At 41.9% G+C, this 26,772-nt stretch overlaps 1 protein-coding gene across 1 annotated transcript; it reads left to right on the top strand.

Moving 5' to 3' along the window:
* Positions 1 to 10,133: 10,133 nt before the first annotated feature.
* On the top strand, positions 10,134 to 26,451 carry cercam (cerebral endothelial cell adhesion molecule; the record flags this gene model as incomplete). The annotated part of the gene is made up of 12 exons (XM_083793107.1): positions 10,134 to 10,572; positions 13,110 to 13,220; positions 13,684 to 13,801; positions 14,938 to 15,072; positions 15,728 to 15,932; positions 17,000 to 17,119; positions 17,819 to 17,895; positions 19,474 to 19,580; positions 20,268 to 20,400; positions 20,933 to 21,060; positions 22,388 to 22,591; positions 26,220 to 26,451. The coding sequence occupies exons 1-12, from the start codon at positions 10,373 to 10,375 to the stop codon at positions 26,449 to 26,451; spliced, it is 1,770 nt and encodes a 589-aa protein (XP_083649233.1). The 5' UTR covers positions 10,134 to 10,372.
* Between the last annotated feature and the right edge of the window lie 321 nt (positions 26,452 to 26,772).

Here is a 26,772-nt window from a genome sequence, read left to right as displayed (position 1 = left end):
ATCATGATGTGAATGCACATGCTAATACAAAGTATTTAAAATATTGCTTTGATACTCCTATCCTTAGGAAGCATGAAGTTGTTTTTTTATTAGCATATGCTCTCCATACATTCCATATAGGGCTAGACCACATGGACATGTGACATCACCAACTCAATAGGAACTGCTAGAGTGAAAGATTCTCTATTTATGAAAAAAATACAATATTTAAGGTGTTTTTAAGGGCAAGTATAATGTTGTAATACTTTATTCGAAGTTGTGGTGCCTCTCAAATGACGTCATGTAGTCATATTTAGCCGTTGGTGTCAATCCCCCCTTGCGCTGACCAGTGGTGTATACCTTAGAGACTGCATGGAACACAGGTCATTTTTTTTACTGAAGCAATTCAGTTAAAGTGCTTTGGGTCAAACAGCAGTATTGGCCACTTGGGGTAAAAAATGCCATGCCTACTGCAGGCGCGGCGGTCAATTTATCCATACTGCTTGCTGGCTCCTAAACATATCCCTCTCTAATGCATACATGGGCAACTGGCGGCCCGGGGGCCACATGCGGCCCCCCATACACCTTCACTTAATGTGGCCCCACAGGTTAATATCTGAATATTATTGTGATATTAGTTATTTCAGCTGTTACAATTCCCAAACATGCAACATTACTACAGTAACCTATAACCAAATGCATTTGAAATTAAATAAACGTGTTGCTTTTCAGGATTTCAATTAAAATATAGAAAACATAGCTGAGCTTTTTGAGCTGACCCCCAGAAGGAAAGATTTCTGTCTTAAAAAATTAGACAGTACACAATTGGATCTGCAGAGGATTTACAGTACAAGCTCACAGTATGTTCATGTGATGCGAGCGTTAGATGAGCTATTTAGGGGGGAAAAAGCCAGAAAGGTTTATTTGGCTGGGGACCCACTGGAACCCCCATCATGACCAAGAGGGCTCCCCAAAGACCCCACTTTGAGGAACGGAAACAGAAAGGAATGGAAACGAATGGAATGGAAAGGAAATTAAGGCATGGAAAGGAAAAGGACAGAAACATGAATGAATGGAAAGGACAGCTGATGAAAAGACAGGAAAGAAAAGGAAAGGAGAGGGAATAAGGAAATGAGATTATATACAGAGGACAGGAAAGAAAAGGGAAAGGATGGAGACGGAGGCATTGCTCCTTGTTGCTGAGTAAGAGGGTATATTCCAATGGGTGGAGACACTGAGTGACGGGACGGCTATTGACCCGGGCCGGCAAAGAGACGTCTCTGTGCAGGGAACGCTGCACTATTGATTATTGCCGCGGCAATAAAGGTTTCCGGAAGCTCCTCAAGGAGCGTGTCATGATTCTTTCTCCTTCTTTGCCAGGCGTATGCCCAACATGCACACATACGTATTAAGTATACCGTATACAGGCGTACTGTATGCCCATGCAACAGCAAAACATGCACACACATACGTGCGTAATATACATGCATGCTACACTGAAGGCGAACGGGGATGGGCAGTGTTAGGTATTTTTCTTTTGTAGATCTGTGATTTTGGTGGATGACGGTTTTCATGTGAACTATGACCGGTGTCCCCTATGGTCCTGCAGAATCATGAATTATGAATTGCCCTGTGACTGACATTTGATGTCAGGCTGTCCCACTGACTTTAAAATAGTATGGTTCTGAGTTTAGATAGTAACACCTCTCCCCTAGCCAGCGTTGGTAGATAAGAATTGTTTTGTTTCCGTTGGCCATAACACCCAGCCTCTGTGTTTTTGCCCTTGAAAGTTAGTATTCGCTCTAACAGACTGGTAAACTGCACTCAATGACGTTATGCCCTGTCACCCGGTTACACTAACTGATATTCATATCAGGACTATCTCTGCCCCGTGAGATATTTTCTGTATGCAATATTCAGTGACGTTATCTGTCCATTTGTAAACAAATATGTTTTTTGACCTTGTTGTTCAACACATTTTCCGGTGTATTGATTACGGTATGCTATATTAACCATGTTCAATCTGAACATGGTGAGAGATCGTTGTGAAACGCTGTCCGGATGGCATGTCTTCTTCTCTCCCGAAACAATGGTGAATATATCTGATTGAACCTCCCTCTAAGTTCTGCTTGTCTGAGTTCTATTCTTGTGTCCGTCAATTCATTCTAAGGTATTTTGGTTAACTCTGTTATACTCTGACTCTTACTCATGATAGCCTAAAAGGTTTTTATAACCATTTCTGTAAAGTTACAAGCACTCTGCTTCTATTCTGGTAAAGAGTATTTTATAGTACTTATATTACTTTCAAAAGTATTTTTACAGTTCCGGTGTTACGGAGCTCTCTCCAGCTCTAGCTCTCAAGCTATCGATCCTATTATATAGTTATTAATTTATACAGTCCTTAGTCTTATCCAGTATATGGTGGAAAAATACCCATCAGGCAGAACATACATCAATGTGTATATGGTGTAACTTACACCACTGCGGTGCATCCCAGCTGTGTCGAGTGTCTACCCTCCCCGTCACATGCTTGCGTAAATGCTCGCACAAACTTTTGGCTGTTTTGGGGCCGTTTTGGGGCCGATTTTATTATGCCGTAATATTGTCCTATATTCTATAGACTATAGAGTGACAGCGAGGCAGTAACAAACAATTGTTTTTATTTGACTCACATAGTAAGCAAATGCGGTAAGATAATTCGCCACTGTATTTCAGTGTTTAAAGCCTCCTGACGCGCTATATGCATGCAGAATGAAAACAAAGCAATATGCTGGATGGCGGACTTACGTCCTTTATTTTGGGGCGGGAACCCATTTTGGTGTGCTTTAGCTATTGAAAAATAGCAGATCTACAAGCTCATAGCGCGCCACCGAGTGGCGCGCTACGAGCTTGTAGGTCTGCTATTTTTGAAGAATCGAAGAGCGACTGACATAGAAGACATTTTTAGAATCTGATCTCAGGTCAGAATGGAAAACTGTCAGGATGTAGAAGACATTTTTTAAATCTGATCTCAGGTCAGAATGGGTTAAACCAGAATCACCTCTCCACCTGACCTCACACATACAGCCCAGTGGGCCCAGCCAATCTATAGCGCATTGTTGCTGCGAGTTTGAGGCAGTTCGGCTAGAGCAGCGTTTGGGATACATGCCCTGGCGGGACACACAATCACAGTCCCACAGACAGAGACTTTGTGGATTACGGTAGAGAAAGAAGTTACTTTGACAGCATGCTTTCGTATTTTTATTTTTTTTGAATTTTTTATTTTATTTTTCATCACATTTTACCTATACTTTTTCTCCCCAATTTAGTCATTATGCCAACTTATTTCTCCTGACACACAACAACTGCTGTTGTATATCCCACTGACTCCCCTACAGCAGAGGTTCGCAAAGTGGGGTCCGGGGGGGGGGGGGGACCCCAGCTATGATGGATATAGTTATAGGAACCGAGGCCGCCTTACTTCCTGTGTAGTTATTGTCATTCATTGTCCGTTGACAAGGTTTGATCATAGGGGGGAGCTGTGGGGGGAAAAAGGCATGTTACCAATAGTTCCAGGAAGTGAGGTACCAGGAACTATCTATAAAAGTACAGGAAGTAAGGCGGCCAGTGGACAGGGGTTGCATTTTAGGTATATCAAAAAGAGTGTTTGGTGGTGATTGGTGAAAGAGACTCTTTTAAGGCCAATACTAACCCAGAATCAGAACTTGTAGTTTCAGAACCACTGAGCAGTTTGACCGAAGAACATTGAAGGGGAAGAATGGAAGTTTGGTCGAACCAATTCAGAGCTTTTGGACAAAGGTATACTTGCTGTGGCCTCCTGACTTGAAGGTTGGACGAGGAATATATTTCTTCCTCATGAGCAATGCATTGCCTTTGTATTTGATGACTTTATGGATTACTTGATTTTTTTGGAAAATAGAAGATATAAATTGTTTGGTTCGATTACTTTTGGATTCATTTCTTTGATACTTTGACTCATTGGAGACATATAAAGGAACGCTGCGTTGCGTTGTGCATCTTTGCGTTTTCTTTCTCGTTGTCTCTTTCTCTCACTCTCTCAACCCAACTGGTCAAGGCAGGTGGCTGGCTGGCTGGCTGCCCAGTCTGCGTTCTGCTTGAGGTTCCGTCCCATTAAAGAGCATGCCGTTTCCCCTTTGCTACCATTGCCAAGAGCTTGCTCGAGTGCTCAACAGTGTTAAACGTGTAGTCGGAGACCTAGCTTAATTGAATGGTCTTGAGCTAATCTAACTTGTGATTTGGAGCTATATAGCGTATGGCCTTAAATGAAATACTGCTGCTCAGTTGTTGTAAAAAATCACACCTGTGTAAAGAGAGCGGTGCAACTGTACTGTGTTGTGTGGACCCCTGGGGGGGTCCCCGCAACATCCAGACCCCCAGGAACGCGGCCAGGGGGGGGGGGGGGGGGGATAAAGTTATCAAATTAAATTCATAATGGAATATTCTGGGTGAGAATGAATGGCAGATGTATACAAGCTCACAATAGGTCGCAGCGTGAGCTTGTAGATCTGCTATTGTCAGCTATAAGAGGTTTGGTGTAGATCGGGAAAAAGGTGTGTGTGTGTGTGTGTGTGTGTGTGTGTGTGTGTGTGTGTGTGTGTGTGTGTGTGTGTGTGTGTGTGTGTGTGTGTGTGTGTGACAGTGTGTGTGTGTGTGTGTGTGTGTGTGTGTGTGTGTGTGTGTGGGGCAACACTTTGGGGTGTCATGAATGGGAGAGATCCTTTTAACCCTCAACCCTTGACCTGTCCAGAATGTGTCCTCAACTCCGCTCCGCTCACACACACACGCACACACACACACACACACACACACACACACACGCACGCACGCACGCACACACGGACGCACACACGCACGCACACACAGGAACCCTTCACCCCATCTCTGCTATTGTCACCCATGAGTACAATTGTCTATTTATAGAGCCCTCCAAAAGAGCCATGATCCCACATTACTTTCTCTACACTGTTGTTTTTGGCAGCACATTTTGATTTCAGTTTTAGTCGTATAGTCTTTTGAACAGTTTTCATTTAGTTTCAGTCACATTTTAGTCACTTGTGGAATGGTTTAGTGTTAGTCTAGTTTTAGTCGACTAAATGTCATGCGATTTTAGTTGACTTGATGCCATCGTAATGGCTGATTTTACACCATGCTGAAAATAGCCGATCTACAAGCTCACAACGCGTCGCTGTGATCTTGTAGATCGGCTATTTTCAGCACCCAAAGAAGTGTAAAATGATCTCTTGTCCACTAGTGCCTTTTTAGTCTTTTTTATTTGTTGACAAAATATTTAGTCTTAGCTTTAGTCATGACTAAAACTACATAGAAACTTTCTATGTCGTTTTCGTCAGTGAAAAAAGGTAGTTGACGAACATTTCTCGTCATAGTTTTAGTCGACGAAAACAACACTGTTTCTCTCTAGTGCAGTGTTTTTTTCATTTAAAGGACCCCTGGGCTGTATTTTGCGTGTCTTAAGTACCAGGTCTTATTCCCTAACTTGAGTAAACTAAAGACCTGGAGGCGTGATCAATGCCATTTGGCTATTCTGAGTGGCCAAAGAGCATTGATCACGCCTCCAGGTCTTTAGTTTACTCAAGTTAGGGATAAGACCTGGTACACACGCAAAATACAGCCGTCTAGAAATGGAAGAAATTGACCTGTAAGGGTCCATTAAGGTTGCATTTGTACACGCTCACAGACCTGTCTAGGGTCATTTTGGTAGTAGGGCAATAGAGCATATAAGAAGGGTATCTTTGAAAAACAAAGAAAAGGTCAGACACTTTATTAGGTCGACGTTTCGGTCGATTAGACCTTCATCAGGACAGACAAGGGAACCATTGCTGTATAATGATATATCCACACTTATGTCTTATAATGTCCTTATTTCTCCTCATAATTTTTCATCCTCCTGCTCTTTGTCTAATGTGTTTAGTCTCTTTCCCCTTTTCCCTGATTTAGTCGACTAAAATGTATTTTGGTGGGCGTTGATGCCTTCGTAATGACTGTTTTTACACTTGCTGAAGATAGCCGATCTACCAGCTCACAGTGCGACGTGTTGTGAGCTTGTAGATCGGTTATTTTCAGCATGCAACCAAGTGTAAAATAACTTATATATAGTGAATCTCTTGTCCACTAGTCCTTTCCTAACATTTCAGTCTAGTTTTTATTTGTTGACGAAATTGTCAGTATATTTAGTCTTAGTTTTAGTCACCATAGCTTATAGTTTTCATTTAGTTTCCATTTAGTTTTCATCAGTGGAAAAACATTTTTTTTGTCTTAGTTTTAGTCGACAAAAAAACCACTGACCAACTGGTCTAGAGATTCACTGTAGACTAAATGTCTCCCTAGTCCTCATAATAAAGGGAAGTTGTGACATTTTACTGTATCTGAGTAACCTACAGACCATATACAGATACATATGAACCCCACCCATCATTTGTTCATTTGTAAATTTGAGTATATAGAGACTAGGATTAATCTATTAACCAAATCATGTTACCAAATAACATTTCATGGGCTGTGTGTGACCTGGCTCTTCACTCACTGCTTCCCCCTGCTGGCACGATTTTGAAACTGACCTAACAAACTTCATGAATGGATTATTTCAGCCCCAGCTGTTATCCATTGATTGAAAATGTGATTCACAGTTTGTAGAATGGGTATACAGTTCAAAGTTCAAAAGTAAGTACAGGTCAAAACTGCTATGAGGATAAAACCAGAAAAAGCACTATTAAAGACTTAATAGTTTTCATCAGGGTCCTCCATTTTCAATTCATCAGGACATTTAAAGATGTACAAATATACACTTCTATGAAAAGAATCACACCCGTGTGAAGTAAGTGGTGCAACTCCGTGTGGGTCCCCGGAACATCCAGACCCCCAGGAACTCGCCCAGGGGGCCGGGCCGGTTCCGGCGAGCCGCCCCGTGTCCAAAACGGTTGAGAAATGACAGTTACCATGGGGGTCCCTCTACTTGTACTGTACTGTACTGTACTGTACTGTACTGTACTGTACTGTACTGTACTGTACTGTACTGTACTGTACTGTACTCCTGGACAACTCACCCCGGTGCTTGCCCGTTTTTCCTCCCGGAATTTTCCCCAGTGAGGGGGATAACTTTGTAATGTGCTATTGGCTGTTTGTATTATTTTTGGAAAAATATAAAAAGATACTCCTATGGAAAGGCTATATTATATTACTTATATTGACCCTATAAACCTAGCTCAAATGGTACCTCGTCAGATACTCCCCACTGACCCCACATAGCCTACAACAACTTCTGTGAACTGACTTCACTGTAGTAGCTTTTCATGAATTATATTTGTACGTGAAAGTGTATAGTTAGAGAAATTCAAAGTCAGCCGTCTGCCGTCCATGCCTCTCCCACCCGGGAGAATTCCGGGAGGAAAACGGAAAAGGGGTAAGATGTACTGTACTGTACTGTACTGTACTGTACTGTACTGTACTGTACTGTACTGTACTGTACTGTACTGTACTGTCACACCCGAAATCATCATATATATATATACAGTTAGAGTGTGTGTGTGTGTGTGTGTGTGTGTGTGTGTGTGTGTGTGTGTGTGTGTGTGTGTGTGTGTGTGTGTGTGTGTGTGTGTGTGTGTGTGTGTGAAAACCAACCAAAAGCTATTTTCCTGCACATACCCAGCCAGCCAGGCAGCCAGAGACACACAAATCTCCTTAATGAAGTGGCTGCACCACTTAAAAAAGTGGAAAGCATCATAAATTATGCAGTTAAAGAAAGGGAAAATGTGTATGTATGTTGAAAAATAGGGGGATGGCTTTAACTTTCCTACAGGGGCCATGCAGTTTCGAATGGCAGCTGCCCGTAAGTGCTCTTTGAGAGCGGTTTTGAAGGAGTCTAGGGATCCACATTTCTCAACGGCTGTTGGTAGGGCGTTCCACATTGTGAGTGAGTGTGGACTTCGTTGACATTAAGGAAGTATTTTGAGAGGTCATGCATGGTGTGTAGGCCAGGCCCATTGCAAGTTGCTGTAGGCTACTCTGTCAACCCTAAGCCATTCCAGCATAAGAAAAGGACAACTTTATTAGAAAAACAAGTAAAATAAGAATAAAACCAATAAAATCACACCCGTGTGAACTGAGTGTCCCAATTCCCCCGCCCCTCTCTCTCTCTCATTAGCAGGTAACAGTGCAGCCACTATCTCTCTCTCTCTCTGTTTCTGGCACAACAGCGCCACCTTTGGTACTCATTGGTACTGGTGCTCATAGTCACACAAACAAACAAACACATGAACACACGGTTGACACGGACATCGCTGTTCCTTGGACTGGTTGCACCACTCAAAAAAACAGTAAAGGTGCATGCATAGTCGAAGAAACCTTGTATGAGGGCTCCTGTTAGAGAAACCTTGTATGAGGGCTCCTGTTAGAGTCTGTATGAGGGCTCCTGTTATAGGGTCTGTATGAGGGCTCCTGTTAGAGTCTGTTAAACCTTGTATGAGGGCTCCTGTTAGAGTCTTCAAGGTATTTTTGTTGACCAGCGAGTAAAAGTTCTCAATCCCTTTGTTGTTTGACTATAGGCTACACAGACTGCTATAGAGTCTATGTTTTAACGGACATTATATCCAAGCATGTAGGTCTGTAGGGTTAACCCAGAGGAACGTGCCGTGGCTAGAATTGGCCACAAAAGTCCTGAATCACAGCTATTCTTCCTTGACCACAGTGTTCACAGTTGTCATAATGAGTTATGTCTTCCTGACAATGGTGTGGTCACGAGGCACAGTGTGGTTAGACTTGTCACTTGTCACTTGTGTGAAAGTACATTTACAGTAAGTACATTTACGTAAAGTACATTTACGTAAGTAAGGCTGCACTTAAAGAATTTGAGGTAGGCCTATTTGTCACCCTTTGAGTAGCCTATTTCCAATTTCCAATACTTTTACTTCTATCAAATATTGTAGCTACATTTACTGTATGCATTTACTCACATTTATTTGAAAACTTTAGTTATAGGCCTACTATAGTTAGCCTACGTTGTAGATTTTGATTATTATTACAAAACAACAGTTACAACACATAGGCTACAATAACCATTTCAGTCATTTGAACAATGTTTACAAATGCGTGACGATGCGATGCATTGTGAGCTTGGAGATCTGCTATTATAAAAAATATTTTTAGGCCCCATTTTTAAAACTTGAAATGCAAGTCATTCTGCATTTGTACTTTTACTTTTGGTACATTTTGATGCATTTGTACTCAACAGTATAGGCTACATTTGTAATTCCTACTTTGACTTGTAACATATTTATTTATACATTGCAGTGATGATACTTTTACTGGCCAAAACACGCCTTTGCTCTGTCGTTAAAAAAACCCACTGCAGCCAGCAAGGATATTCGGTCCCGCTGTGATTGGGTAGGCAGGCCGGCAGTCAGGAGGATTCAGGATACCACTATAGCTGGGCAGTTAATACACAAACCCGTTGTTTGGTTTAACAATCAACTAGAAATTAACCTTGGCCTGCCCTTAACCATTGATGGACACAGTTGTATTGGCTCTGTGAGTGACCCCCGCACAGTGACGGTGTAAATCAAATGATTCTGTTTTGTACAGTGTCGTCTGTCTGTCTGTCGCTAAGGTCTGTCTCCTCGAACAACCAACTGGCCAATCACAGCGCGAGATGGTCCTTCCGGGCTATGGGACTTAAGTAGGCCAGAGCCATCAAGAGTTACGACATTGACGGGGCAGAAACCGAGCGCTGTTCATTCATGCAGCCTGATCTGAACTGAGACAAGCTGGAGTTTGAAATATATTGTTTTCAGCACTTTTTGTTGTGTGCAACAAGCCAACATGACAACTGTTTTAAAAGTATTGCACAGTGACAACTAAAGTATCTGTAATGTTTATGTTGTACCTGTACGATTACTACAAAACAATCGAAAATAAAGGGATTTAAGATCATTATAAAGCTGGGTTGTTGCCTGAGTCCAGTGCATTTCTGCCAACTTTCGGTGTCCAGGACTTGTCCCTATTGTTCTCAATAGAAGTCTATGTAGGAGAGCCGCCATTGGACTGAAGCCCCCATGCAGTGAACGGAGTTGTCGTAACTCACTCTGTGTCTCTAACTCTATGGCTCTCTGAGGTAGCCGAAAGAAAGCGTGCGCACGGTGCGCGGAAAGGAAAGCTGGCTGGTGACGAGAGGAGAGGAGGTTTTTTTGTTGTAACTTGGCAAACATACCCGTAACTAAACATAAGGGGGGGCTGAGAGAAAGTGGGGAATGACCTCCTTTTTCTTGGAGTGCTGACGCGGACCCGTCCCGGGACTTGTCTTGTGTCTGTCTGACTGTACGACGTGATCTGACTGCTGCAGGTCGCAAGGAAACGGTCCACCATGTTACTTTGGTTTCTAGTTTTGGGGGCTCTGGGAACAACAGAGTGCTACTTTTCGGAGGAGAACTACCCAGAGGAGTCGAAGATGCAGCCGCCTACGGTCGTGATCGCCGTCATTGCGAGGAACACGGCGCACTCCCTGCCCTACTACCTCGGGGCTTTGGAGAGACTCAACTACCCCAAAGATCGCATCTCTGTGTGGTGGGTGGCGGTGAGGTCACTCGATCTCCGACTTTGTTGCATTGTCTATTGTTTGTTTGTTTGTTTGTTTGGGGGACTTCTATTCAAAAAGGCCAATCGCAGTCGATTCTAGAATGCCAAAGGTCCCGTTCTTCTTCTATACGTTTACCCCCACCTCCTCTGATGCCTTGGCGTCCAAGCCTCTCTTGGATTAGAGTCTGCATGTTATCTCAAGTTACTTTACTATAGCTTGAGCTTGAGCTATCCAAATCCACATCCCACACCCACACAGATTGCATACTTTAAAATAAATAACAAGACTTTAAAAAATGCCTTGATTCAGTACATGATTCCGTACTAAACTTTAAAAAAAAGATCATGATTCATGAATCATGCATGATCTCATCACTCACGATGCGTGATGCTTTTATAAACCCTGATTTAATACCATAAACCTAAGGGCAACGTGCTGTCCCGTTTAGTAATGGATTGGAGGGAGCTGTCAACTTATAACTCAATCAATGTACAGTATAGCAATACTGTGGTTCCCATTCCCAAAGTGCAGTCCGGGGACCTCCATGCGTCCCTGAGGGAGTTCCAGGGGGTCCCCCAGCTAAATGATAGTTAGGAACCAAACGGACCCTTATGGGTCTGTAACTCTGAGTTACATTACATTATAGTCTCAGAGTTAAATTGACATTGATTTAATTTACAATATAAATGGTCAAACCGAGGGCCCTTGAAATGAAAATGGTTGAAATAACTGTATATATAACTGTAACTGCAATACTGTACTTCTTTTAAGTACTAGGATAATATGATGCCCTGTTTGCCACATCACATTTGTCTGTTCTCTACACAGAACAGCTCCTCTAGTGCAGTGGTTCCCAAAGTGGGGTCCGGCGGGGACCCCCAGGGGTTCCAGGGTGGTCCCCAGCTAAATGATAGTTTGGAACCAAATGGACCCTTATGGGTCTGTAACTCTTGAGAGTGTACAAATGGAATCCATTTGTATACACTCTCTGACATGCATTAGTCCGTTAAGACTAATGCATGTCAAACTGGGGGTCCTTGAAATTAGCTCATGAACGGGAACCCATTTTGGTGTTAGCATCATGTTATGCTTTAGCTATTGAAAAATAGCAGATCTACAAGCTCGTAGCGCTCCACTCTGTGGCGCGCTACGAGCTTGTAGGTCTGCTATTTTTGAAAAATCTTAGAACGACTGACATTTTTAGAATCTGATCTCAGGTCAGAATGGGTTAATCAGACCAGTGTGTGTCCAGTGGAAGCCTCATATGAATCTGATCTCAGGCCAGAATGGGTTAAGACTAATGCATGTCAAACTGTGGGTCCTTGAAATTAAACAGGCTGAGAATCACTGCTAGAGACGGCATATATCCCTGGCATATATTGGCATATATTTTCAAATGGGGGTCCGCATGCTAATTAGTGGCAATTTGGGGGTCCTTGACATGAAAAAGGTTCCCAAACTTTTTCCAAGGAACCCCAAATTGACACTAATTAGCATGTGGCAATATATGCCAAGGACCCCCATCACAGAAGCTGTTTACGGCTCTAGCAGTTACTTTTGTCAACCATTTTCATTTCAAGGGCTACGACCCCCATTTAATGTAATTTCCATCTCTGGGACCCTGCGATTTATATTGTAAAAAATGTATGTTCATTTAACTCTGAGACACTTTCTGAGTTACAGACCCATAAGGGTCCATTTGGTTTAGCTGGGGACCCCCTGGAACTCCCATCAAGGACCCCTAGGTATTATTGGGGACCACCCTGGACCCCTACTTTTGGGAACCCATGCTCTAGTAGTGAGCACTGAGAATCAGGTACTGTACTTTACAGTAAATTCGCTCACCCGTGTACAAACGCACATGTTGGCAACAATTAAAACAAAATTCCGCCCGGAGCCTTGTTCAGATGAATGCCTGCTGTCACATCATATTAACATTATTGACAGACTTGCATATGTGCTTTTATCGTCCCCTTACTTCTCTGTTATACGCAGACCAAGAATGAATTGTGCATATATATATATATATATATATATATATTTATATATATATATATATATATATATATATATATATATATATATATATATATATCTGCTGTCGGGAGGAAACCTCATAACTCCAAAATGTTCATTTTTCAGGAAATGAAAAATATAAAAACTTCCGGAAATTAAGAAAACCTTATATTTTTTAAATCAATAAATACTAAATCAATACTGCCTCATCAAAGTTGGTGTTGTGACTGTATATATTGTCAATTACTTCCATGAGAGGTGGGAGAGGTGGTGGAGTTGGTTGCTTTAGCAGACATTTTGAGGGTCCAATGGAGTTAAGAGGTTTTGTCCGACGCACTTTTTACTACTTTACATTGGTTCAATAGTTTCGAAACAACACCCAGACGTAATGGGTGTTCAATAGCACTGATTTATGACACAAAAAATGTATCAAAAACCTCAAAAATGGCAATAGCAACAAATACACAACATGTCCTTAAGAGCAATGTTCTTTCCACCTGTCACTCAGGGCTGCCACAGATCACAATGTTGATAACACCACAGCTATACTGAGAGAGTGGCTGACTGTCATGCAGAAATTCTACCATTATGTTGAGTGGAGACCGATGGACCAGCCCACGTAAGTGTACAATATTCTTGTGTGTAGAAGAGCCACGATCGAAATATTGGTTTGGCTGATATTCTGAACATTTGACTTTTTAAGGCCTGATGTTTCAACAATTACTACAAATTTCTACGAAACACACTTTCAGTATTTTATGTACATGTTTAAAATAGAAAGAAACACACCTGGACCTGGGTTTTACAGTTCTACAGTAGATCATAAAAAAGTGTTACTTATATAGATATAAAAGATTGACTGCTTGAAATAAAGATTTTCGTTCTTTCTTTCTTTCTTTCTTTCTTTCTTTCTTTCTTTCCTTCTTTCTTTCTTTCGGAGAGTTGGTAAATGCAGATGGTGGTCTCCAAAAGATTGGAGACCACTTTATTTTTATTGTTGTATTATTATTATTATTATTATTATTATTATTATTATAAAAAAATATATATATAAGTAGTACAAATCTGTGTCTGTATACAAGGTCATACGCAGGAGAATCAGGGCCCAAACACTGGCCGAACAGCAGATACGAGTATGTGATGAAGCTGAAACAGGCAGCGCTCAACTTTGCCAGAAAACGCTGGGCTGACTACATTCTGGTATGTTTTTCGCAAAACATCTGATCATCAATGACATTCAGATTACATGTGCCCGCTGTATGTGCGTTCTGAGTCGTGACATTCGCAGATTCGCTGGCTTTCTTTGTATTTCTTTAAGCACACGTCTTTTAAAAACACACCTCTATGTCAAATGCTTTTCTTAATTCAGTTTGACTTATATGTGTGTATGTATGTAGGCCTATGTATATGTATACATATATGTATATGTGTACGTATATATTTATTTATTGTTCCTTGATGTTTGTTGTTGTGATTCTATGCTTTGTTATTTCTGATGTTCTTGATGTTGTTTTTGATTGTTGTTTCTAACCTGTAAAGCACTTTGTAACTTTATGTTTGGAAAGGTGCTATATAAATAAAATTCATTCATTCATTCATTATATTATACTTTAGCTATTGAAAAATAGCAAGATCTACAAGCTCGTAACGCAGCACAGAGTGCCGCGATACGAGGTTGAAGATTTTTTTTGAAAAATTGTAAAAATGTGCCGCAAATGTTTGAATATTCTTTCAGAGCGAAAGTTTTTTAACTCATATCTTTGCTTCCGGTGGGGTGCCTGGGTGGAACCACATATTTTCAGATGGGGGGGGGGGGGGGGGGGGTCCGCGGGCCAAATACAGATAATTCTGGGGGTCCCTGACATGAATAGCTGACATAGAAACACAGGTTTTTCTAACTGTTTATTTAGAAGACTTTTTTTTATCTATTTTTGAATCGGCCTCAGGTCTAAAATGGGTTTAAGCCATTTTGGGCGGGAACCCCTTTTGGTGTTAGCATCATGTTATGCTTTAGCTATTGAAAAATAGCAGATATACAAGCTCATAGCGCGCCACTCGGTGGCGCGCTATGAGCTTGTAGGTCTGCTATTTTTGAAAAACCGAAGTACGACTGACATAGAAACATGGCTTTTTCAGAAAACTGTCAGGATGTAGAAGACATTTTTTAGAATCTGACCTCAGGTGAAAATGGATTAAACTAAGAGCAAGTTGCAAGAACAGCCCCTTCCACAGATATACTGCATGCGGTAAATGTGACTCAGGACATGACACTCGACTATAACCTCTCTCCTCCTCCTCTGTTTTCACTCGGTTTCTTTGTCCCCCCTCGCCCGCAGTATGCAGACACAGACAACATCCTCACCAACCCAGACACTTTGAACCTGATGATCGCAGAAAACAAGTCGGTCATTGCGCCAATGTTGGACTCCCAGGGAGCTTACTCCAATTACTGGTGTGGAATAACTCCTCAGGTAATGAGTGCTTATACCTCATGCGCAAAAGGTGTTGTTGTGTATTAAGTGATATTGTTTTGTTAAAATCAGCCTTGAGTACTATAGCTCTATATTCCCATAGAAACAGTGTTGTTTTTGTCGACTAAAACTATGACAAAAAATGTTCGTCGACTACCTTTTTTCACGGATGAAAACTAAAATGAAAACTAAGCTACGGTGACTGAAACTAAGACTAAAATATATTGGCAATTTCGTCAACAAATTAAAAACTAAACTAAAATGTTAGGATGGACAAGTGGAGAAAAGATCCAGTAGTATAGTCTATAAGTCATTTTACACTTGATTTGAATGCTGAAAATAGCCGATCTACAAGCTTGTAGATCGGCTATTGTCAGCAAGTGTAAAATCCGCCATTACGACGGCATCACGGCCCGCCAAAACACATTTTAGTCGACTAAATCAACTGTGGCTTTAGTCGACTAAAATCGTATGATATTTAGTCGACTAAAACTAAAATTAGTTAAAACGCTAAAACATTCCAGGTGGACTAAAATGTGACTGAAACCAAATGAAAGCTATTGAAGAGTAGACTATGACTAAAACAAAAAAAAATCGAAATTTGCTGCCAAAAACGACACTGATGTCGCGTTCACGCTCACGTTCACCCACTCAGGGCTACTACCGGCGAACGGCGGAGTATTTCCCCACGCGCCACCGCCACAGACTGGGCTGCTTTCCCGTTCCAATGGTCCACTCTGCCTTCCTGCTGGACCTCAGGAAGACGGGCATGTCGCAGCTGGCCTTCTTCCCCCCTCATCGGGACTACTCCTGGCCTTACGATGACATCATAGTGTTTGCCTTCTCTTGTCGAGCCGAAGGTATGAATGCCACGTTTTTTTTGAGTGGTGCAAACACTCCCTTACGGAGCTGTGGGTATGGGTGGGTGGCTGGGTGCGTCTGAGCACGAAAACAGCATGGTTGTTTTTCACCACCTGTGCGCAACCTAACACGCACACAATATACAGTATATATATATGGTGATTTCGGGTGTGCCAGCCAGTACAGTGACAGTAAAGGGTACAGTAGAGGGACCTCCACGCGGGCGGCTCGCTGGCAAGCTACGAGCTTGTAGGTCTGCTATTTTTGAAAAATCGTGAAACTGTGGCGCAAATCGTTCAACATATATTCTTTCAAATGTACGTTTTTTAACTCAAATCTTTGCTTCTGTCCTGGGGGGGGGGGGGTCCCTGGTACAACATATTTTCAGATGGGGTTCGGCGGCCAATTACATATCATTTTTGGGTGTCTTTGACATGAAAATGTTTGAGAACGGCTACATGGGGTTTTTCAGAAAACTGTCAGGATTTAGAAGGTATTTGTAGAATCGAACTGAGGTCTAAATGGGTTAATGGCATTTCTGTAGGATTCAGGATTTGGCCAACAGTATAGTGGCACCACCTGTGTCTCATTCCATGTAATTTCATCCATATTGTTGACTGATTAGTGACGCATGAATCCATGTGTATCGGTGTGTTTTCAGAGGTACAGATGTACCTGTGTAACCTGTGTATGGGTGTGTTTTCAGAGGTACAGATGTACCTGTGTAACCTGTGTATGGGTGTGTTTTCAGAGGTACAGATGTACCTGTGTAACCTGTGTATGGGTGTGTTTTCAGAGGTACAGATGTACCTGTGTAACCTGTGTATGGGTGTGTTTTCAGAGGTACAGATGTACCTGTGTAACCTGTGTATGGGTGTGTTTTCAGAGGTACAGATGTACCTGTGTAACCTGTGTATGGGTGTGTTTTCAGAGGTACAGATGTACCTGTGTAACCTGTGTATGGGTGTGTTTTCAGAGGTACAGATGTACCTGTGTAACCTGTGTATGGGTGTGTTTTCAGAGGTACAGATGTACCTGTGTAACCTGTGTATGGGTGTGTTTTCAGAGGTACAGATGTATCTGTGTAACCGGGTGCGCTACGGCTACCTGAACATCCCAGCGAAACCTCACCACACCTTGGAGGACGACCGGCTGAACTTTGTCCACCTCCATCTGGAGTCCAGGAGTAAGCATTGAATCTGTCATTTATTCTTTCTGTATAGCAGTGTTGTTTTTGGCAGAAATGTTCTATTTTTAGTTTTAGTCATATTGTCTCTTGAATAGTTTTCATTTGATCTTTAGTCTCATTTTAGTCACCTGCAATGCTTTTAGTGTTGGTCTTGTTTCAGTTGACTAAATGTCATACGATTTAAGTCGACTAAATCTACGGTTGGTTTAGTCGACTAAAGTGTATTTTGGCGGGCCTTGATGCCGTCGTAATGGTTGATTTTACATAGCCGATTAAATAGCCGATCTACAAGCTCACAACGCGTCGCAGCGTGACACGTTGTGAGCTTGTAGATCGGCTATTTTCAGCATGCAACCAAGTGTAAAATGACTTATACTGGATCTCTTGTCCTTTAGTCCCTTCCTAACATTTTAGTCTAGTTTGTTGACGAAATTGTCAATATATTTAGTCTTAGTTTTAGTCATCATGGCTTAGTTTTCATTTAGTTTCTTATTAGTTTTCGTCAGAGGAAAAAGGTAATCGACGGACATTTTTTGTCTTCGTCTTTCGTCAACACCGCTTTATAGGAAATGCAGAAATAATCAGCCCACGGATGACTCATCAAATCAAACGTATAGCCCATTGTGTCAGGAATGTATTTTAATTCTAAGTATATTATTTTTAGTCTAATTGTCTTATCTTTCCCCTGCTGTGTAGTTGAGGGTCCTGCTATGAAAGCGTCCCGCTATGTCCATGTGTTTCCCAAACAGAGGGATCTGATGGGCTTTGACGAGGTAAGACACGTTTGTGTAACTTTATCCCATTCAGGACGGTCGGGAACCCCTTTTGGTGTTTGTAAGCATTATATGTAAGTTATACTTTAGTTTAGGTGTTGAAAAATAGCAGATCTACAAGCTCGGAGTGCCGCGCTACGACCTTGTAGATCTGCTATTTTTGAAAAATCGTGAAAATGTGGCGCATATCTTTGAATATATTCTTTCAGAGCGAACGTTTTTAACTCAGATCTTTGCTTCTGGGGGGACATTTGTAGAATCAACCTTAGGTTGAAATGGGTTATATTGGACATTATAAAGGGACATGACATGACAATTATTTGGTATAAAGACCAACGAACGTCAGGGTCATGAAAAGCGTGTACTGTACATACAGCCATGATTTATACACACATTGCGCCACATGACGAATACACTTCGATAGGTCCTTTTGAAGGAGATGTGTCTTCTCTTCCATAAAGTTGTACTTACTCGACGGACGCACAGTTTTGTCAGACACTCTGTACCCTTGCACCAATGTTGTTTTTGGCACCAAATTTAGATTTTTAGTTTCAGTCGTATAGTCTCTTGAATAGTTATTAATTTAGTTTTAGTCACATTTTAGTCACCTGGAATGTTTTAGTGTGACTCTAGTTTTAGTCGACTAAATATCATAAGAATTTAGTCGACTAAATCTACAGTTGATTCGGTCGACTAAATTGTATTTTTGTGGGCCTTGATGCCGTCGTAATGACAGTTTTTACACTTGCTGAAAATAGCCGAACTACGAGCTCACAACGCGTCGCGCTGCTATTTTCAGCATGCAACCAATTGCAAAATGACTGGATACTGACTGAATGACGGATACTGGATCTCTTCTCCACTATAGTCCCTTCCTAACGTTTTAGTCTAGTTTGTATTCGTTGACAACATTGTGAATATATTTAGTCTTATAGTTTTGGTCGTCATATAGCTTCGTTTTCATTTAGTTTCCATTTAGTTTTCGTCAGTGAAAAAAGGTAGTCGACGAACATTCTTAGTTTTAGTCGACGAAAACAACACTGCAATGCATTGTTGATTTCGTCGACTAAAACTAAGACGAAAAATGTTCGTCGACTACCTTTTCCACTGAAGAAAACTAAATGGAAACTAAATTAAAACTAAGCTACGATGACTAAAACTAAGACTAAATATATTGACAATTTCGTCAACAAATAAAAACTAGACTAAAATGTTAGGAAGGGACTAGTGGACAACAGATCCAGTATAAGTCATTTTACACTTGGTTGCATGCTGAAAATAGCCGATCTACAAGCTTGTAGATCGGCTATTTTCAGCAAGTGTAAAATAAGTCATTATGACGGCAACAAGGCCCGCAAAAATACATTTTATTCGACTAAATCACCTGTAGATTTAGTCGACTAAAATCTTATGACATTTAGTCGACTAAAACTAGACTAACACTAATACATTCCAGGTGACTAAAATGTGACTTAGACTAAGTGAAAACTATTCAGGAGACTATGACTAAAACTAAAATAGAAATTTGCTGCCAAAATCAACACTGCATTGATTGTACCCTCTCCTCTCTCCTCTCAGATATATCTGATCAACCTGCGTCGCCGTAACGACCGCAGAGAGCGAATGCTGTTCTCTCTCAATGAGCTGGAGGTCGACGTCAAGGTGGTCGACGCCGTGGACGGGAAGTATGAGTACTATAACCCATTCTGACCTGAGATCAGATTAAAAAAATGTCTTCTACATCCTGACAGTTTTCCATTCTGACCCGAGATCAGATTCTATAAAAATGTCTTCTACATCCTGACAGTTTTCCATTCTGACCTGAGATCAGATTCTAAAAATGTCTTCTACATCCTGACAGTTTTCCATTCTGACCTGAGATCAGATTAAAGAAATGTCTTCTACATCCTGACAGTTTTCCATTCTGACCTGAGATCAGATTAAAAAAATGTCTTCTACATCCTGACAGTTTTCCATTCTGACCTGAGATCAGATTCTATAAAAATGTCTTCTACGTCAGTCGCTCTTCGATTTTTCAAAAAATAGCAGACCTACAAGCTCGTAGCGCGCCACTCGGTGGCACACTATGAGCTTGTAGAATTATAGATTTTAGTTTTAGTCATAGTCTTTTGAATAGTTTTCATATAGTTTTAGTCACCTGGAATGTTAGTTTTATATTTATATGTCTCAGTTTTAGTCATCACAGCTTAGTTTTCATTTAGTTTTCATGTAGTCAGTGAAAAAAGGGTAGTCGACGAACAGTTTTCGTCATAGTTTTAGCCGCCAATAATCAACGCTGATGTGAGCGCATGTCCCAGCATGCATGTTATCTTATATACATGTGTGTGTGTGTGTGCGTGCGTGTGTTCCAGTGCTCTGAACAGCAGCGACATCAAGGTACTGGGCGTGGACCTGCTCCCAGGCTACTACGACCCGTTCAATGGACGCACCCTCACCAAGGGAGAGGTGGGCTGCTTCCTCAGCCATTACTTCATCTGGAAGGAGGTGAGAACGAAAGGCACTCGACACATTTAACCCATTCTGACCTGAGATCAGATTCATAACGAGGTTTCCACTGGACACACACTGGTCTGATTAACAAGAAATTCTTGAACACAAACAATAGTGCATGCGCAAACTTGGAAAACTACTACAACAAGTGCTTCAGGATACAGATCACGGGTACAGGAAGCATCGCCTTCTCCATATAATAACAGAATTTTGCCTATGCCTGATCAGCTCTCGGTTTATTGGGCATGCTTGCAATCTGCAGGCCCCTCACGACTTATTTATGGACATTACCGAGGCTTCCAAATAGGAACACAAGTAGTTTACATTTGTAGCCAAGCTGTATAATGGCATCCTTAAGACGCTGGTACTTAAGGACCTTGGTAAGGAATGCCTCTTCCAGACTGTGGTCAAATGTACATGCCACTTCCAAACACACACGCACACACAACGCACTGTCTATATTAAGCGTTAAATGAATGCTAATATATTGCCTTTATGGTTTTCCTCTGCTTTCTCTCTTCCCAAGATGGTGGACATGCAGTTGGACAAGGCCCTGATTTTCGAAGACGACGTTCGATTCCAGCCAAACTTCAAACGACGAGTCCTTAGACTAATGGAAGAGGTGGAGCAGGTGGAACTGGACTGGGATATGATGTAAGAAGTGTGAAAACGGATAGTTTGAAAAGAGCTTGTGTTGGACAAATGTTGACTTAACCCATTTTGGGTGGGAACCCCTTTTGGTGTTTTAATTTTAAGCATTATGTTATACTTTAGCTATTGAAGAATAGCAGATCTACAAGCTCATAGCGCACCACCGAGTGGCAAAATTCGAAGAACGACTGAAAACTCAGAAAACTGTCAGGATGTAGAAGACATTTCTTTAATCTGATCTCAGGTCAAAATGGGTTAATGGCAACTAGTCTGTTGAACAAGCTCTCTGCTATTCTTGAAAAATCGTGAAAATGTAGTGCAAATCTTTGAATATATATTCTTTCAGAGCGAACGTTTTTAACTCAAAATCTTTGCTTCTGGGAGGTCCCTGGAACAACATATTTTCAGATGGGGGTCGCTGGCCTATTAGATATATTTTTGGGGGTCCTTGACATGAAAATGTCTGAGAACCACTGACATAGAAACATGGGCTTTTCAAGAAAAGTGTCAGGATTTAGAAGACATTTGTAGAATCGTCCTCAGGTAAAAATGGGTTAATGAACATGTTTCTGTCGGTTATATTTTGGTAACGTGGTTTCCTCTGCAAAATGGTTTTCACTGAGAATATTCAGTCATTCACGCAAGCATTCATTTGGCTCGAAGTTGAGCTCACATTGTGTTTGTATTCATGTACTGTTTGGCGTTTGCGCCACGTCTTCTGGACATAATGAAAACAGGGTTTTTTTTAGCACTGATGCTTACCATATGCTATGAAACGGAACCGAGGAAATCCTCGCTCTGACTCATGGCCGCGTTGCAATAGAAATAACGGTGATGGGGTCGCACACACACACCAAGAACTGCTTTAGTTTGTATTCTTGCATTATTTAATAATGGACAAACGTTTCGGCTACCCAGCCTTCATCAGTGTCACTGACAGTGTTGAGTTCGTCGACTAAAAATGATGTTCATCGACTTTCCACTGACGAAAACGAAATGGAAACTAAATAAAAACTAAGCTATGATGACTAAAACTAAGACCAAATATGCTGACAATTTCGTCAACAAATAAAAAACTAGACTAAATGTTAGGAAGGGACTAGTGAGAGATCCAGTCTAAGTCATTTTACAATTCGCTGCATGCTGAAAACAGCCGGTCGTACAAGCAGTCATTACGATGGCATCAAGGCCCGCCGAAATACATTTTGATCAACTGTAGATTTAGTTGACTAAAATCGTAGGATATTTAGTCGACTAAAACTAGACTAAAACATCCCAGGTGACTCAAACTTATCTGCTATTATCTGTACTCCTCCCTCCTCCACCCCAGATACCTCGGAAGGAAACGGGTGAATCCCAACAACGAGGAGGAGGTGGAGAACGTCCGCAACCTGGTGGTGGCCGACTACTCCTATTGGACGCTGTCCTACGCCATCTCCCTGCAGGGGGCCCAGAAGCTCCTCAACGCCGAGCCGCTCTCCAAGATGCTGCCGGTCGACGAGTTCCTGCCCATCATGTACGACAAGCACCCCAAGTACGTGTTGGATACGGTGGTCACTATTTATCACGCACGCTAGGGCATTCACTTCTAGTCACTTTTACTAGTTGCCTAGTTTACTATAGTGGACTATAGTTGTTTAACTACCTATTATGTAAATGTATGGGGTTTTTTGGAAATAAATATTTGTACATTTAAAAACGGTTAAAAACGGTGTACATTATAACTATAATCTACCTGATCTTGAGGCCTACAAAAAACTAAAAAAAACTTGACTAGTGGATTTACTAGTCGACTAGTTGAATAGTCAACTAGTTGCTTAATTCCTTAACACACACACACACACACACACTAAGTAGATGGTGATTCTTTTTTCCGGTACCACGGCATCGGTCATGCACTCACACACACACACGCACACACAAACACACACACACACACACACACACACACACACACACACACACGTGCAATCGCACGCACACGCCTACATGGCTGCATGCGCACAGAACAGCTGATACTATAGCCCTAAGCCCATATTGTTTATCGTGTATACGAGAGTTTTATAGACACAAACGCAAAAGTAGACGTACAATAATCAGACAAACGTCTTTATATACTGTGCTGCCTGCAGTCGCAAAACTAAAATTTTTGCTTTGGGACGAATCTCTTCTTTTTGATGGAGGAGGAGGCGTTTCAACCACAGAAGCAGTAGGGGTCCGGGGACCCCCAGGGGTCCTTGAGGGAGCTCCAGCTAAATGATAGTTAGGAACCAAAATGGACCCTTATAGGACTGTAACTCGGAGTGTGTACAAATGGAACCAAATGGACCCTGACGGGTCCACACTCGGAGTTAAATTAACATTGATTTTACAATATAAATTGGGGGTCCCAGAGATAGAAATGCCATTAAATGGGGGGGAGGGGGGGTCAAACCGTATAGGGGGCCTTGAAATGAAAATGTTTGAAAATCACTGCTAGAGCCGCGAAGCACCTCCCCCCACGTCATATCTTTTCTAATGGGGGTCCGCGGGGCGAATGAGTGTCATTTTGCCAAAAACAACCGTACTGGCATGAACTCTGGCAGCTCTGCTCTGCTGGTTCATGGGGGGGGGGAAGCTGAAAACAAAAATAACAAAAAAACATAGCTTTCCTTTGGCTTGTGATTCATATGTAGACTATTCTAGATTTAGGATAGGCTATTTGTAGAGCTTGCAGATTAAAGAACCAATGTGAATCCTGTGGTTTCCAAAAGGCTCTGCGTGCAGTCGAGGTCAGAGTTTTGGGCTCTGGTCCATGGCTATAAAAGATGTAGGGCTTTTTGACAACCTGATTTAACTTTGCCACATATAAACACCGCCGGTCTTTCATCATACAGAATGTTCTTCTTTTTTTTAAATAATGTACTGATTTCATGTCATGGCGTCTCTTTCCGTGTATAGCCGGACGGCAGTGTTGTTTTTGCCAGGAACATTTCTATTTTAGTTTTAGTCATAGTCTCTTGAAACGTTTTCATTTAGTTTTAGTCACATTTTAGTCACCCGGAATGTTTTAGTGTTGGTCTAGTTTTAGTCGACTAAATGTCACAAGATTTTAGTCGACTAAATCTACAGTTGATTTAGTCGGAACGAAATGTGTTTTGGCGGGCCTTGATGCCGTAGATCGGCTATTTTCAGCATGCAACTAATTGTAAAATGACTTATACTGGATCTCTTGTCCACTAGTCCCTTACTCCCTTCCTAACATTTTAGTCTAGTTTTTATTTTATTTTGACGAAATTGTCAATATTTTTGACAATAATAGTTTTAGTCATTATGGCTTAGTTTTTATTTAGTTTCCATTTAGTTTTCGTCAGTGAAAAAGGTAGTCGACGAGCTTGTAGATCTGCTATTTTTCAATAGCTAAAGTATAACATAATGCTAGAAACACCAAAAGGGGTTCCCGCCCAGAATGGCTTAATGAAAATGTCAACAGAAAAATGTTGAGCGATAAGCAATGAAGTATAAATGAGCCTTAAGAATATTTGATCTTTGTACAATAGAACTAATTTGGTATCTCAAGACTTCTCGTGCGCTGCTTCCTTTGCTCCACAACCTCATACCTTTCTCCGTAACAAGGAAAGATACTAATTGTACTCATTGATTGATAGTACACAAAGTGCTTTATTTGTATTTTATATATTTATAATTTTTATATATTATATATGAAAAAAGAATATATGAAAAAAACATAAAGGCCATTATATAAAGAGGATAAAGCATTGCATAATGATATAACACTGCTTTCTTTTTTTGCTTTAGAGATCTTTATTCAAAATCCAAACAAGAATGATGCTAGTATTGTATAGATATGGTTTCAACAGACTAGTTGCTATTAAGAGATGTATGGTTGTAGGGGCGCGGTGGCACAGTTGGTAGTGCTGTCACCTCAGCTAGAAGGTCCTGGGTTCGATTCCCGCTCTGGGCGCTGTGGGTGCTGGCGGCGTGTTTCCTCCTCCGCGTCATCAGTGCCCATAGGTGAAGGCGGGGTTGGCGAAAGGGCCTTTCTGTGTGGAGTTTGCATGTTCTCCCCATGTCCCCTAGGGTAGGTACCCTCACAAAAACATGCAGTAATCCTGGTCTCTAAACTGCCTCCCCCTGGCCAGCCGGGGCGCCTGATGGAGGGGAAAGGAACTGGTTGGAATAACGTGTTCCTTCCACACGCTATACGTCCAACCAGGGAAACTCCCCCCTGTCAGGTGTAAAGGAGCAACTTGGACACTCAAGCATGAAGGAAGCATGAGTTAAGTCCGTTGCTCTCCCCAGGTTGGCGGAGGGTGTGTAGAGCCCAGGATCACATTAGATGATTGACACAGGGGTGAAAAATGGGTTACAAAATCGTGGGATAAAAAATATATAAAAAAAAAAAAGAGATGTATGGTTGAGAACCTTTGTGATCACCCTTATCATCCACATGAGCTCAGAAATCCTCCTCGGGGGGGCGGGGCACTAGCTGGCCTAGCGGTCCAGGCACATAATGGACTCTGGCCTGACAGCGTGTGCGTCGCGTGTTCGAGTCCCGTTCATGGCGACCTTTTTCTGCGTGTCTCTCCCCTTCTCTCTCTCTCTCTCTCTGTGTCTCTCTCTCCCTCTTTCCTGTCAGTCTCCACTTGATACTATCAAGAAAGGCAGAAAAGCCAAAAACAAATCTTTAAAAAAAAAAAAAAGAGAGAAAAAAAAATCCTCCTTGTGTTTTCAGTATTTATCCCATTCTGGGCGGGGAACCCCTTTTGGTGTTTTTAAGCATTATGTTATACTTTAGCTATTGAAAAATAGCAGATCCACAAGCTCATAGAGTGCTTGAAAAAATCTTGAAAATGTGGCACAAATCTTTTGAATATATATTCCTTCAGAGCGAATGTTTTTTAACTCGTATCTTTGCTTCTGGGGGGGTTCCCTGGAACAACATGTTTTCAGATGGGGGGGGTCGGCGGCCAATTGCATATATATTTTCGAGGGTCCGACTGACACAGAAACACGCGTTTTTCAGAAACCTGTCAGGATTTAGAAGACATTTTGTAGAATCGTCCTCGGGTCTAAATGGGTCATTTTAGATCAGATCATCACTCCCCATCTAACGTGTCTTCTCTCTCTCTCTCTCTCTCTCTCTCTCTCTCTCCGCGCAGTAAGGACTACAAGTCCCACTTCCCCAACAGGAACATGCGGGCCTACAGCACGCGGCCCCTGCTGGTCCAGCCCTGCCACTACGCCGGCGACCCCGAGTGGGTGAGCGACACGGAGACGTCGACGCTGTGGGACGACGACGCCGTGCGCACCGACTGGAGGGGCTCCCACAAGACCCTCAAGGCGGCCCCTCCCCCGGAGATGCTGTCGCATAACTACAGGGACGAACTGTAAAGGGAGGGGGGGGGGGCATAGCGGCGGTGGGGGGCGGTGTTGTTTTCGTCGACTGAAACTAAGGCGAAAAATGTTCGTCGACTACCTTTTTTCACCGACGAAAACTAAATGGAAACTAAATGAAAACGAAGCTGTGATGACTAAAACTAAGACTAAATATATTGACAATTTCGTCAATGGATAAAAACTAGACTAAAATGCTAGGAAGGGAGTAGTGGACAAGAGATCCAGTATAAGTCATTTTACACTTGGTTGCATGCTGAAAATGGCTGATCCACAAGCTCACATTGCGACGCGTTGTGAGCTTGTAGATCGGCTATT

The sequence above is a fragment of the Protomyctophum parallelum genome (genome assembly GCF_964188405.1).
Source record: "Protomyctophum parallelum genome assembly, chromosome: 21".
Taxonomy (NCBI): Eukaryota; Metazoa; Chordata; class Actinopteri; order Myctophiformes; family Myctophidae; genus Protomyctophum; species Protomyctophum parallelum.
The sequence above is the reverse complement of the archived record's forward strand: the minus strand, read 5'-3'. Positions and strand labels throughout refer to the sequence as shown.